At 56.3% G+C, this 15733-nt stretch overlaps 1 protein-coding gene across 1 annotated transcript in view; it reads left to right on the top strand.

Moving 5' to 3' along the window:
• Positions 1-1038: 1038 nt before the first annotated feature.
• The window catches only part of ERF (ETS2 repressor factor), a 56026-nt gene continuing 41331 nt past the window's right edge, over positions 1039-15733 (top strand). Inside the window, exons 1-2 of the mRNA XM_075581174.1 lie at positions 1039-1207; positions 14141-14247. Coding sequence (XP_075437289.1) covers positions 1176-1207; positions 14141-14247 — 139 coding nt within the window. The 5' untranslated portion in view covers positions 1039-1175. The remainder of the gene's footprint in view (positions 1208-14140; positions 14248-15733) is intronic.

Raw genomic sequence — 15733 nt, 5'->3', positions numbered from 1 at the left:
GTGCGTTTGGACTGTTTCTCCTCGAGGTTCCGTGTGCGTTTGGACTGTTTCTCCTCGAGGTCCGTGTGCGTTTGGACTGTTTCTCCTCGAGGTTCCGTGTGCGTTTGGACTGTTTCTCCTCGAGGTTCCGTGTGCGTTTGGACTGTTTCTCCTCGAGGTTCCGTGTGCGTTTGGACTGTTTCTCCTCGAGGTTCCGTGTGCGTTTGGACTGTTTCTCTTCGTGGTTCCGTGTGCGTTTGGACTGTTTCTCCTCGAGGTTCTGTGTGCGTTTGGACTGTTTCTCCTCGGTTCTGTGTGCGTTTGGACTGTTTCTCTTCAAGGTTCCGTGTGCGTTTGGGCTGTTTCTCCTCGAGGTTCCGTGTGCGTTTGGACTGTTTCTCCTCGAGGTTCCGTGTGCGGTTGGACTGTTTCTCCTCGAGGTTCCGTGTGCGTTTGGACTGTTTCTCCTCGAGGTTCCGTGTGCGTTTGGACTGTTTCTCCTCGAGGTTCCGTGTGCGTTTGGACTGTTTCTCCTCGAGGTTCCGTGTGCGTTTGGACTGTTTCTCCTCGAGGTTCCGTGTGCGTTTGGGCTGTTTCTCCTCGAGGTTCCGTGTGCGTTTGGACTCTTTCTCCTCAAGGTTCTGTGTGCATTTGGACTGTTTCTCCTCGAGGTTCCGTGTGCGCTTGGACTGTTTATCCTCGAGGTTCCGTGTGCATTTGGACTGTGCCCGTTGGACACTCTGGCTTGTCTTGCTTCTATTGTTTGATGCCCGGAGCCTTCAGTCCGCACGTCTCCACATGCAGGAGATTGTCCTGTGCAGAGTGCTAGCTCACGAGACAAGAACTGAAGTGTGTGTCCAATAAACCAGAAGACCCTCCCCAATGAGAAGTGACATTGTCCTTCCTGCGCGGCGGCTCTGACAGGATCTTTGCTCTGCAGGAGTTGGGTTACCAGGTCCCCCGTGCTGACTCTTCCCCCCCCTTGTGTTTCAGGGTTCGCCTTCCCTGACTGGGCGTATAAGCCGGAGTCGAGCCCGGGCTCACGCCAGATCCAGCTGTGGCACTTTATCCTGGAGCTGCTGCGGAAGGAGGAGTATCACGATGTCATCGCCTGGCAGGGCGACTACGGGGAGTTCGTCATTAAGGATCCGGACGAGGTGGCCCGGCTGTGGGGAGCCCGCAAGTGCAAACCCCAGATGAACTACGACAAGCTGAGCCGGGCGCTGAGGTAAGAAGGGGGGGGGGGGGTCAGCTTGGGGAGACAAAATGGCAGAAGGCCTGCTAATAATCAGGAGAATACAGGGGGAGGTCAGTCACTGCGCAGAGAATACAGGGGGAGGTCAGTGACTGCACAGAGAATACAGGGGGAGGTCAGAGTCACTGCACAGAGAATACAGGGGGAGGTCAGAGTCACTGCACAGAGAATACAGGGGGAGGTCAGAGTCACTGCACAGAGAATACAGGGGGAGGTCAGTCACTGCACAGAGAATACAGGGGGAGGTCAGAGTCACAGCACAGAGAATACAGGGGGAGGTCAGAGTCACTGCACAGAGAATACAGGGGGAGGTCAGAGTCACTGCACAGAGAATACAGGGGGAGGTCAGAGTCACTGCACAGAGAATACAGGGGGAGGTCAGAGTCACTGCACAGAGAATACAGGGGGAGGTCAGTCACTGCACAGAGAATACAGGGGGAGGTCAGAGTCACAGCACAGAGAATACAGGGGGAGGTCAGAGTCACTGCACAGAGAATACAGGGGGAGGTCAGTCACTGCACAGAGAATACAGGGGGAGGTCAGTCACTGCACAGAGAATACAGGGGGAGGTCAGTCACTGCACAGAGAGTACAGGGGGAGGTCAGAGTCACTGCACAGAGAATACAGGGGGAGGTCAGAGTCACTGCACAGAGAATACAGGGGGAGGTCAGAGTCACTGCACAGAGAATACAGGGGGAGGTCAGTCACTGCACAGAGAATACAGGGGGAGGTCAGAGTCACTGCACAGAGAATACAGGGGGAGGTCAGAGTCACTGCACAGAGAATACAGGGGGAGGTCAGAGTCACTGCACAGAGAATACAGGGGGAGGTCAGAGTCACTGCACAGAGAATACAGGGGGAGGTCAGAGTCACTGCACAGAGAATACAGGGGGAGGTCAGTCACTGCACAGAGAATACAGGGGGAGGTCAGAGTCACCGCACAGAGAATACAGGGGGAGGTCAGAGTCACTGCACAGAGAATACAGGGGGAGGTCAGAGTCACTGCACAGAGAATACAGGGGGAGGTCAGAGTCACTGCACAGAGAATACAGGGGGAGGTCAGTCACTGCACAGAGAATACAGGGGGAGGTCAGAGTCACCGCACAGAGAATACAGGGGGAGGTCAGAGTCACTGCACAGAGAATACAGGGGGAGGTCAGTCACTGCACAGAGAATACAGGGGGAGGTCAGAGTCACTGCACAGAGAGTACAGGGGGAGGTCAGAGTCACTGCACAGAGAATACAGGGGGAGGTCAGAGTCACTGCACAGAGAATACAGGGGGAGGTCAGAGTCACTGCACAGAGAATACAGGGGGAGGTCAGAGTCACTGCACAGAGAATACAGGGGGAGGTCAGAGTCACCGCACAGAGAATACAGGGGGAGGTCAGAGTCACTGCACAGAGAATACAGGGGGAGGTCAGTCACTGCACAGAGAATACAGGGGGAGGTCAGAGTCACCGCACAGAGAATACAGGGGGAGGTCACAGTCACTGCACAGAGAATACAGGGGGAGGTCACAGTCACTGCACAGAGAATACAGGGGGAGGTCAGAGTCACCGCACAGAGAATACAGGGGGAGGTCAGAGTCACTGCACAGAGAATACAGGGGGAGGTCAGAGTCACTGCACAGAGAATACAGGGGGAGGTCAGAGTCACTGCACAGAGAATACAGGGGGAGGTCAGAGTCACTGCACAGAGAATACAGGGGGAGGTCAGAGTCACTGCACAGAGAATACAGGGGGAGGTCAGTCACTGCACAGAGAATACAGGGGGAGGTCAGTCACTGCACAGAGAATACAGGGGGAGGTCAGAGTCACTGCACAGAGAATACAGGGGGAGGTCAGAGTCACTGCACAGAGAATACAGGGGGAGGTCAGAGTCACTGCACAGAGAATACAGGGGGAGGTCAGTCACTGCACAGAGAATACAGGGGGAGGTCAGAGTCACTGCACAGAGAATACAGGGGGAGGTCAGTCACTGCGCAGAGAATACAGGGGGAGGTCAGTGACTGCACAGAGAATACAGGGGGAGGTCAGAGTCACTGCACAGAGAATACAGGGGGAGGTCAGTCACTGCACAGAGAATACAGGGGGAGGTCAGAGTCACTGCACAGAGAATACAGGGGGAGGTCAGAGTCACTGCACAGAGAATACAGGGGGAGGTCAGAGCCACTGCACAGAGAATACAGGGGGAGGTCAGTCACTGCGCAGAGAATACAGTGGGAGGTCAGTCACTGCACAGAGAATACAGGGGGAGGTCAGAGTCACCGCACAGAGAATACAGGGGGAGGTCAGTCACTGCACAGAGAATACAGGGGGAGGTCAGTCACCGCACAGAGAATACAGGGGGAGGTCAGTCACTGCACAGAGAATACAGGGGGAGGTCAGAGTCACTGCACAGAGAATACAGGGGAGGTCAGAGTCACTGCACAGAGAATACAGGGGGAGGTCAGAGTCACTGCACAGAGAATACAGGGGGAGGTCAGAGTCACTGCACAGAGAATACAGGGGGAGGTCAGAGTCACTGCACAGAGAATACAGGGGGAGGTCAGAGTCACTGCACAGAGAATACAGGGGGAGGTCAGAGTCACTGCACAGAGAATACAGGGGGAGGTCAGAGTCACTGCACAGAGAATACAGGGGGAGGTCAGAGTCACAGCACAGAGAATACAGGGGGAGGTCAGAGTCACTGCACAGAGAATACAGGGGGAGGTCAGTCACTGCACAGAGAATACAGGGGGAGGTCAGTCACTGCACAGAGAATTCAGGGGGAGGTCAGAGTCACTGCACAGAGAATACAGGGGGAGGTCAGAGTCACTGCACAGAGAATACAGGGGGAGGTCAGAGTCACTGCACAGAGAATACAGGGGGAGGTCAGAGTCACTGCACAGAGAATACAGGGGGAGGTCAGAGTCACTGCACAGAGAATACAGGGGGAGGTCAGTCACTGCACAGAGAATACAGGGGGAGGTCAGTCACTGCACAGAGAATACAGGGGGAGGTCAGAGTCACTGCACAGAGAGTACAGGGGGAGGTCAGTCACCGCACAGAGAATACAGGGGGAGGTCAGTCACCGCACAGAGAATACAGGGGGAGGTCAGAGTCACTGCACAGAGAATACAGGGGGGGGTCAGTCACTGCACAGAGAATACAGGGGGAGGTCAGAGTCACCGCACAGAGAATACAGGGGGAGGTCAGTCACCGCACAGAGAATACAGGGGGAGGTCAGTCACTGCACAGAGAATACAGGGGGAGGTCAGAGTCACCGCACAGAGAATACAGGGGGAGGTCAGTTACTGCACAGAGAATACAGGGGGAGGTCAGTCACCGCACAGAGAATACAGGGGGAGGTCAGTCACTGCACAGAGAATACAGGGGGAGGTCAGTTACTGCACAGAGAATACAAGGGAAGGTCAGAGTCACTGCACAGAGAATACAGGGGGAGGTCAGTCACTGCACAGAGAATACAGGGGGAGGTCAGTCACCGCACAGAGAATACAGGGGGAGGTCAGAGTCACCGCACAGAGAATACAGGGGGAGGTCAGAGTCACCGCACAGAGAATACAGGGGGAGGTCAGAGTCACTGCACAGAGAATACAGGGGGAGGTCAGAGTCACTGCACAGAGAATACAGGGGGAGGTCAGAGTCACTGCACAGAGAATACAGGGGGAGGTCAGTCACTGCACAGAGAATACAGGGGGAGGTCAGAGTCACTGCACAGAGAATACAGGGGGGGGTCAGTCACTGCACAGAGAATACAGGGGGAGGTCAGAGTCACCGCACAGAGAATACAGGGGGAGGTCAGAGTCACCGCACAGAGAATACAGGGGGAGGTCAGAGTCACTGCACAGAGAATACAGGGGGAGGTCAGAGTCACTGCACAGAGAATACAGGGGGAGGTCAGAGTCACCGCACAGAGAATACAGGGGGAGGTCAGAGTCACCGCACAGAGAATACAGGGGGAGGTCAGAGTCACCGCACAGAGAATACAGGGGGAGGTCAGAGTCACCGCACAGAGAATACAGGGGGAGGTCAGAGTCACTGCACAGAGAATACAGGGGGAGGTCAGAGTCACTGCACAGAGAATACAGGGGGAGGTCAGAGTCACTGCACAGAGAATACAGGGGGAGGTCAGAGTCACTGCACAGAGAATACAGGGGGAGGTCAGAGTCACTGCACAGAGAATACAGGGGGAGGTCAGTCACTGCACAGAGAATACAGGGGGAGGTCAGAGTCACCGCACAGAGAATACAGGGGGAGGTCAGTCACTGCACAGAGAATACAGGGGGAGGTCAGTTACTGCACAGAGAATACAGGGGGGAGGTCAGAGTCACTGCACAGAGAATACAGGGGGGGGGGTCAGAGTCACTGCACAGAGAATACAGGGGGAGGTCAGTCACTGCACAGAGAATACAGGGGGAGGTCAGAGTCACTGCCCAGAGAAAACAGGGGGAGGTCAGTCACTGCACAGAGAATACAGGGGGAGGTCAGTCACTGCACAGATAATACAGGGGGAGGTCAGAGTCACTGCACAGAGAATACAGGGGGAGGTCAGTCACTGCACAGAGAATACAGGGGGAGGTCAGAGTCACTGCACAGAGAATACAGGGGGAGGTCAGAGTCACTGCACAGAGAATACAGGGGGAGGTCAGAGTCACTGCACAGAGAATACAGGGGGAGGTCAGTCACTGCACAGAGAATACAGGGGGAGGTCAGAGTCACTGCACAGAGAATACAGGGGGAGGTCAGAGTCACTGCACAGAGAATACAGGGGGAGGTCAGTCACTGCACAGAGAATACAGGGGGAGATCAGAGTCACTGCACAGAGAATACAGGGGGAGGTCAGAGTCACTGCACAGAGAATACAGGGGGAGGTCAGAGTCACTGCACAGAGAATACAGGGGGAGGTCTGTCACTGCACAGAGAATACAGGGGGAGGTCAGTTACTGCACAGAGAATACAGGGGGAGGTCAGTTACTGCACAGAGAATACAGGGGGGGAGGTCAGAGTCACTGCACAGAGAATACAGGGGGAGGTCAGTCACTGCACAGAGAATACAGGGGGAGGTCAGAGTCACTGCCCAGAGAATACAGGGGGAGGTCAGTCACTGCACAGAGAATACAGGGGGAGGTCAGAGTCACCGCACAGAGAATACAGGGGGAGGTCAGTCACTGCACAGAGAATACAGGGGGAGGTCAGTCACTGCACAGAGAATACAGGGGGAGGTCAGAGTCACTGCCCAGAGAATACAGGGGGAGGTCAGTCACTGCACAGAGAATACAGGGGGAGGTCAGAGTCGCTGCACAGAGAATACAGGGGGAGGTCAGTCACTGCACAGAGAATACAGGGGGAGGTCAGTCACTGCACAGAGAATACAGGGGGGGAGGTCAGAGTCACTGCACAGAGACTACAGGGGGAGGTCAGAGTCACTGCACAGAGAATACAGGGGGAGGTCAGAGTCACTGCACAGAGAGTACAGGGGGAGGTCAGTCACTGCACAGAGAATACAGGGGGAGGTCAGAGTCACCGCCCAGAGAATACAGGGGGAAGTCAGAGTCACCGTACAGAGAATACAGGGGGAGGTCAGTCACTGCACAGAGAATACAGGGGGAGGTCAGAGTCACTGCACAGAGAATACAGGGGGAGGTCAGTCACTGCACAGAGAATACAGGGGGAGGTCAGTCACTGCACAGAGAATACAGGGGGAGGTCAGAGTCACTGCACAGAGAGTACAGGGGGAGGTCAGTCACCGCACAGAGAATACAGGGGGAGGTCAGTCACCGCACAGAGAATACAGGGGGAGGTCAGAGTCACTGCACAGAGAATACAGGGGGGGGGTCAGTCACTGCACAGAGAATACAGGGGGAGGTCAGAGTCACTGCACAGAGAATACAGGGGGAGGTCAGTCACCGCACAGAGAATACAGGGGGAGGTCAGTCACTGCACAGAGAATACAGGGGGAGGTCAGAGTCACCGCACAGAGAATACAGGGGGAGGTCAGTTACTGCACAGAGAATACAGGGGGAGGTCAGTCACCGCACAGAGAATACAGGGGGAGGTCAGTCACTGCACAGAGAATACAGGGGGAGGTCAGTTACTGCACAGAGAATACAGGGGGAGGTCAGAGTCACCGCACAGAGAATACAGGGGGAGGTCAGAGTCACTGCACAGAGAATACAGGGGGAGGTCAGTCACTGCACAGAGAATACAGGGGGAGGTCAGTCACCGCACAGAGAATACAGGGGGAGGTCAGAGTCACCGCACAGAGAATACAGGGGGAGGTCAGAGTCACTGCACAGAGAATACAGGGGGAGGTCAGTCACTGCACAGAGAATACAGGGGGAGGTCAGAGTCACTGCACAGAGAATACAGGGGGAGGTCAGAGTCACTGCACAGAGAATACAGGGGGAGGTCAGAGCCACTGCACAGAGAATACAGGGGGAGGTCAGTCACTGCACAGAGAATACAGGGGGAGGTCAGTCACCGCACAGAGAATACAGGGGGAGGTCAGTCACTGCACAGAGAATACAGGGGGAGGTCAGAGTCACTGCACAGAGAATACAGGGGGAGGTCAGAGTCACTGCACAGAGAATACAGGGGGAGGTCAGAGTCACTGCACAGAGAATACAGGGGGAGGTCAGAGTCACTGCACAGAGAATACAGGGGGAGGTCAGAGTCACTGCACAGAGAATACAGGGGGAGGTCAGAGTCACTGCACAGAGAATACAGGGGGAGGTCAGAGTCACTGCACAGAGAATACAGGGGGAGGTCAGAGTCACTGCACAGAGAATACAGGGGGAGGTCAGAGTCACAGCACAGAGAATACAGGGGGAGGTCAGAGTCACTGCACAGAGAATACAGGGGGAGGTCAGTCACTGCACAGAGAATACAGGGGGAGGTCAGTCACTGCACAGAGAATACAGGGGGAGGTCAGAGTCACTGCACAGAGAATACAGGGGGAGGTCAGAGTCACTGCACAGAGAATACAGGGGGAGGTCAGAGTCACTGCACAGAGAATACAGGGGGAGGTCAGAGTCACTGCACAGAGAATACAGGGGGAGGTCAGTCACTGCACAGAGAATACAGGGGGAGGCCAGTCACTGCACAGAGAATACAGGGGGAGGTCAGAGTCACTGCACAGAGAGTACAGGGGGAGGTCAGTCACCGCACAGAGAATACAGGGGGAGGTCAGTCACCGCACAGAGAATACAGGGGGAGGTCAGAGTCACTGCACAGAGAATACAGGGGGGGGGTCAGTCACTGCACAGAGAATACAGGGGGAGGTCAGAGTCACTGCACAGAGAATACAGGGGGAGGTCAGTCACCGCACAGAGAATACAGGGGGAGGTCAGTCACTGCACAGAGAATACAGGGGGAGGTCAGAGTCACCGCACAGAGAATACAGGGGGAGGTCAGTTACTGCACAGAGAATACAGGGGGAGGTCAGTCACCGCACAGAGAATACAGGGGGAGGTCAGTCACTGCACAGAGAATACAGGGGGAGGTCAGTTACTGCACAGAGAATACAGGGGGAGGTCAGAGTCACTGCACAGAGAATACAGGGGGAGGTCAGTCACTGCACAGAGAATACAGGGGGAGGTCAGTCACCGCACAGAGAATACAGGGGGAGGTCAGAGTCACCGCACAGAGAATACAGGGGGAGGTCAGAGTCACCGCACAGAGAATACAGGGGGAGGTCAGAGTCACTGCACAGAGAATACAGGGGGAGGTCAGTCACTGCACAGAGAATACAGGGGGAGGTCAGAGTCACCGCACAGAGAATACAGGGGGAGGTCAGAGTCACCGCACAGAGAATACAGGGGGAGGTCAGAGTCACTGCACAGAGAATACAGGGGGAGGTCAGAGTCACTGCACAGAGAATACAGGGGGAGGTCAGAGTCACTGCACAGAGAATACAGGGGGAGGTCAGAGTCACTGCACAGAGAATACAGGGGGAGGTCAGTCACTGCACAGAGAATACAGGGGGAGGTCAGTCACCGCACAGAGAATACAGGGGGAGGTCAGAGTAACTGCACAGAGAATACAGGGGGGGGGTCAGTCACTGCACAGAGAATACAGGGGGAGGTCAGAGTCACTGCACAGAGAATACAGGGGGAGGTCAGAGTCACCGCACAGAGAATACAGGGGGAGGTCAGAGTCACCGCACAGAGAATACAGGGGGAGGTCAGAGTCACCGCACAGAGAATACAGGGGGAGGTCAGAGTCACTGCACAGAGAATACAGGGGGAGGTCAGAGTCACTGCACAGAGAATACAGGGGGAGGTCAGAGTCACTGCACAGAGAATACAGGGGGAGGTCAGAGTCACTGCACAGAGAATACAGGGGGAGGTCAGAGTCACTGCACAGAGAATACAGGGGGAGGTCAGTCACTGCACAGAGAATACAGGGGGAGGTCAGAGTCACCGCACAGAGAATACAGGGGGAGGTCAGTCACTGCACAGAGAATACAGGGGGAGGTCAGTTACTGCACAGAGAATACAGGGGGGGAGGTCAGAGTCACTGCACAGAGAATACAGGGGGGGGTCAGAGTCACTGCACAGAGAATACAGGGGGAGGTCAGTCACTGCACAGAGAATACAGGGGGAGGTCAGAGTCACTGCCCAGAGAAAACAGGGGGAGGTCAGTCACTGCACAGAGAATACAGGGGGAGGTCAGTCACTGCACAGATAATACAGGGGGAGGTCAGTCACTGCACAGAGAATACAGGGGGAGGTCAGAGTCACTGCACAGAGAATACAGGGGGAGGTCAGTCACTGCACAGAGAATACAGGGGGAGATCAGAGTCACTGCACAGAGAATACAGGGGGAGGTCAGAGTCACTGCACAGAGAATACAGGGGGAGGTCAGAGTCACTGCACAGAGAATACAGGGGGAGGTCAGTCACTGCACAGAGAATACAGGGGGAGGTCAGTCACTGCACAGATAATACAGGGGGAGGTCAGTCACTGCACAGAGAATACAGGGGGAGGTCAGAGTCACTGCACAGAGAATACAGGGGGAGGTCAGAGTCACTGCACAGAGAATACAGGGGGAGGTCAGTCACTGCACAGAGAATACAGGGGGAGATCAGAGTCACTGCACAGAGAATACAGGGGGAGGTCAGAGTCACTGCACAGAGAATACAGGGGGAGGTCAGAGTCACTGCACAGAGAATACAGGGGGAGGTCAGTCACTGCACAGAGAATACAGGGGGAGGTCAGAGTCACTGCACAGAGAATACAGGGGGAGGTCAGTCACTGCACAGAGAATACAGGGGGAGGTCAGTTACTGCACAGAGAATACAGGGGGAGGTCAGTTACTGCACAGAGAATACAGGGGGGGAGGTCAGAGTCACTGCACAGAGAATACAGGGGGAGGTCAGTCACTGCACAGAGAATACAGGGGGAGGTCAGAGTCACTGCCCAGAGAATACAGGGGGAGGTCAGTCACTGCACAGAGAATACAGGGGGAGGTCAGAGTCGCTGCACAGAGAATACAGGGGGAGGTCAGTCACTGCACAGAGAATACAGGGGGAGGTCAGTCACTGCACAGAGAATACAGGGGGGGAGGTCAGAGTCACTGCACAGAGAATACAGGGGGAGGTCAGAGTCACTGCACAGAGAATACAGGGGGAGGTCAGAGTCACTGCACAGAGAGTACAGGGGGAGGTCAGTCACTGCACAGAGAATACAGGGGGAGGTCAGAGTCACCGCCCAGAGAATACAGGGGGAAGTCAGAGTCACCGTACAGAGAATACAGGGGGAGGTCAGTCACTGCACAGAGAATACAGGGGGAGGTCAGTTACTGCACAGAGAATACAGGGGGAGGTCAGAGTCACTGCACAGAGAATACAGGGGGAGGTCAGTCACTGCACAGAGAATACAGGGGGAGGTCAGAGTCACTGCACAGAGAATACAGGGGGAGGTCAGAGTCACTGCACAGAGAATACAGGGGGGGGAGGTCAGAGTCACTGCACAGAGAATACAGGGGGAGGTCAGTCACTGCACAGAGAATACAGGGGGAGGTCAGTCACTGCACAGAGAATACAGGGGGAGGTCAGAGTCACTGCACAGAGAGTACAGGGGGAGGTCAGTCACCGCACAGAGAATACTGGGGGAGGTCAGTCACCGCACAGAGAATACAGGGGGAGGTCAGAGTCACTGCACAGAGAATACAGGGTGGGGGTCAGTCACTGCACAGAGAATACAGGGGGAGGTCAGAGTCACTGCACAGAGAATACAGGGGGAGGTCAGTCACCGCACAGAGAATACAGGGGGAGGTCAGTCACTGCACAGAGAATACAGGGGGAGGTCAGAGTCACCGCACAGAGAATACAGGGGGAGGTCAGTTACTGCACAGAGAATACAGGGGGAGGTCAGTCACCGCACAGAGAATACAGGGGGAGGTCAGTCACTGCACAGAGAATACAGGGGGAGGTCAGTTACTGCACAGAGAATACAGGGGGAGGTCAGAGTCACTGCACAGAGAATACAGGGGGAGGTCAGTCACTGCACAGAGAATACAGGGGGAGGTCAGTCACCGCACAGAGAATACAGGGGGAGGTCAGAGTCACCGCACAGAGAATACAGGGGGAGGTCAGAGTCACCGCACAGAGAATACAGGGGGAGGTCAGAGTCACTGCACAGAGAATACAGGGGGAGGTCAGAGTCACCGCACAGAGAATACAGGGGGAGGTCAGAGTCACTGCACAGAGAATACAGGGGGAGGTCAGAGTCACTGCACAGAGAATACAGGGGGAGGTCAGTTACTGCACAGAGAATACAGGGGGAGGTCAGAGTCACCGCACAGAGAATACAGGGGGAGGTCAGAGTCACCGCACAGAGAATACAGGGGGAGGTCAGTCACTGCACAGAGAATACAGGGGGAGGTCAGTCACTGCACAGAGAATACAGGGGGAGGTCAGTTACTGCACAGAGAATACAGGGGGAGGTCAGAGTCACCGCACAGAGAATACAGGGGGAGGTCAGAGTCACCGCACAGAGAATACAGGGGGAGGTCAGAGTCACTGCACAGAGAATACAGGGGGAGGTCAGTCACTGCACAGAGAATACAGGGGGAGGTCAGTCACTGCACAGAGAATACAGGGGGAGGTCAGAGTCACTGCACAGAGAATACAGGGGGAGGTCAGAGTCACTGCACAGAGAATACAGGGGGAGGTCAGAGTCACTGCACAGAGAATACAGGGGGAGGTCAGAGTCACTGCACAGAGAATACAGGGGGAGGTCAGTTACTGCACAGAGAATACAGGGGGAGGTCAGAGTCACCGCACAGAGAATACAGGGGGAGGTCAGAGTCACCGCACAGAGAATACAGGGGGAGGTCAGTCACTGCACAGAGAATACAGGGGGAGGTCAGTCACTGCACAGAGAATACAGGGGGAGGTCAGTTACTGCACAGAGAATACAGGGGGAGGTCAGAGTCACCGCACAGAGAATACAGGGGGAGGTCAGAGTCACCGCACAGAGAATACAGGGGGAGGTCAGAGTCACCGCACAGAGAATACAGGGGGAGGTCAGAGTCACCGCACAGAGAATACAGGGGGAGGTCAGTCACTGCACAGAGAATACAGGGGGAGGTCAGTCACTGCACAGAGAATACAGGGGGAGGTCAGTTACTGCACAGAGAATACAGGGGGAGGTCAGAGTCACCGCACAGAGAATACAGGGGGAGGTCAGAGTCACCGCACAGAGAATACAGGGGGAGGTCAGAGTCACTGCACAGAGAATACAGGGGGAGGTCAGAGTCACTGCACAGAGAATACAGGGGGAGGTCAGAGTCACCGCACAGAGAATACAGGGGGAGGTCAGAGTCACCGCACAGAGAATACAGGGGGAGGTCAGAGTCACTGCACAGAGAATACAGGGGGAGGTCAGTTACTGCACAGAGAATACAGGGGGAGGTCAGTCACTGCACAGAGAATACAGGGGGAGGTCAGAGTCACCGCACAGAGAATACAGGGGGAGGTCAGTCACTGCGCAGAGAATACAGGGGGAGGTCAGTCACTGCACAGAGAATACAGGGGGAGGTCAGTCACTGCACAGAGAATACAGGGGGAGGTCAGTCACTGCGCAGAGAATACAGGGGGAGGTCAGAGTCACTGCACAGAGAATACAGGGGGAGGTCAGAGTCACTGCACAGAGAATACAGGGGGAGGTCAGTCACTGCACAGAGAATACAGGGGGAGGTCAGAGTCACTGCACAGAGAATACAGGGGGAGGTCAGAGTCACTGCACAGAGAATACAGGGGGAGGTCAGTCACTGCACAGAGAATACAGGGGGAGGTCAGTCACTGCACAGAGAATACAGGGGGAGGTCAGAGTCACTGCACAGAGAATACAGGGGGAGGTCAGTCACTGCACAGAGAATACAGGGGGAGGTCAGTCACTGCACAGAGAATACAGGGGGAGGTCAGTCACTGCACAGAGAATACAGGGGGAGGTCAGAGTCACTGCACAGAGAATACAGGGGGAGGTCAGAGTCACTGCACAGAGAATACAGGGGGAGGTCAGTCACTGCACAGAGAATACAGGGGGAGATCAGAGTCACTGCACAGAGAATACAGGGGGAGGTCAGAGTCACTGCACAGAGAATACAGGGGGAGGTCAGTCACTGCACAGAGAATACAGGGGGAGGTCAGAGTCACTGCACAGAGAATACAGGGGGAGGTCAGAGTCACTGCACAGAGAATACAGGGGGAGGTCAGAGTCACTGCACAGAGAATACAGGGGGAGGTCAGTCACTGCCCACTACACCTGCACCCACCCCCGTCCTGAATACACACACAAGATACAGAGACCGCACAGTGCATGCGGCCTGCGGGGGCTCAGGATGGGGGGTTTCTGTCGCATGGAGCTTCACATCCCGCGGACCCCCTCTCTCCCGCAGGTATTACTATAACAAGAGAATCCTGCACAAAACCAAAGGGAAGCGCTTCACCTACAAGTTCAACTTCAACAAGCTGGTGCTGGTCAACTACCCCTTCATAGACATGGGTATGTCAGGCGGGTGCGCGTGGCACAGGCGTAGGCATGGCACAGGCGTGGGCATGTCAGGTGGGTGCGCGTGGCACAGGCGTGGGCATATCAGGCGGTGCGCGTGGCACAGGCGTAGCCGTGGCACAGGCGTGGGCATGTCAGGTGGGTGCGCGTGGCACAGGCGTGTGCATATCAGGTGGGTGCGCGTGGCACAGGCGTGGGCATGTCAGGTATGTGCGCGTGGCACAGGCATGGTCATGTCAGGTGGGTGCGCGTGGCACAGGCGTAGGCGTGGCACAGGCGTGGGCATGTCAGGTGGGTGCGCGTGGCACAGGCGTGGTCATGTCAGGTGGGTTTGCGTGTCACAGGCGTGGGCATGTCAGGCTGGTACGCGTCGCACAGACACGGGCATGTCAGGCGGGTACGCGTGGCACAGGCGTGGGCATTTCAGGCAGGTACGCGTGGCACAGAAACAGGCATGTCAGGCAGGTAAGCGTGGCACAGACACGGGCATGTCAGGCTGGTACGCGTGGCACAGACACGGGCATGGCATGCGGGTACGCGTGGCATAGACACGGGCATGTCAGGCGGGTATGCGTGGCACAGACACGCGCATGTCAGGCGGGTACACGTGGCACAGACACGGGCTTGTCAGGCGTGTACGCGTGGCACAGGCGTGGGTATGTCAGGTGGGTGCGCGTGGCACAGGCGTGGGTATGTCAGGTGGGTACGCGTGGCACAGACACGGGCATGTCAGTCGGGTACGCGTGGCACAGACACAGGCATGTCAGGCGGGTACGCGTGGCACAGACACGGGCATGTGAGGCGGTACGCGTGGCACAGGCGTGGGCATGTCAGGCAGGTACGCATGGCACAGACACAGGCATGTCGGGCGGACATGGCAGGCGGGTACGCGTGGCACAGACACGGGCATGGCAGGCGGGTACGCGTGGCACAGACACGGGCATGGCAGGGGGGTACACGTGGCACAGACACGGGCATGGCAGGCGGGTACGCGTGGCACAGACACAGGCATGGCAGGCGGGTACGCGTGGCACAGACACGGCATGGCAGTTGGGTACGCGTGGCACAGACACGGCATGGCAGGCGGGTACGCGTGGCACAGACACGGGCATGGCAGGCGGGTACGCGGGGCACAGGCATGGGCATGTCAGGCGGGTACGCGTGGCACAGACACGGCATGGCAGGCGGGTACGCGTGGCACAGGCATGGGCATGTCAGGCGGGTAAGCGTGGCACAGGCGTGGGCATGTCAGGTGAGTAGGCGTGGCACAGGAATGGTCATGTCAGGCGGGTAGGCTTGGCACAGGCTTATTATAGGCCCTGCGCTGGGCACAGGGGCACTGACTGCTTATTATAGGCCCTGCGCTGGGCACAGGGGCACTGACTGCTTATTATAGGCCCTGCGTTGGGCACAGGGGCACTGACTGCTTATTATAGACCCTGCGTTGGGCACAGGGGCACTGACTGCTTATTATATACCC

The sequence above is a fragment of the Ascaphus truei genome, unplaced genomic scaffold (assembly GCF_040206685.1).
Source record: "Ascaphus truei isolate aAscTru1 unplaced genomic scaffold, aAscTru1.hap1 HAP1_SCAFFOLD_1099, whole genome shotgun sequence".
Classification (NCBI taxonomy): Eukaryota; Metazoa; Chordata; class Amphibia; order Anura; family Ascaphidae; genus Ascaphus; species Ascaphus truei.
The sequence above is the reverse complement of the archived record's forward strand: the minus strand, read 5'-3'. Positions and strand labels throughout refer to the sequence as shown.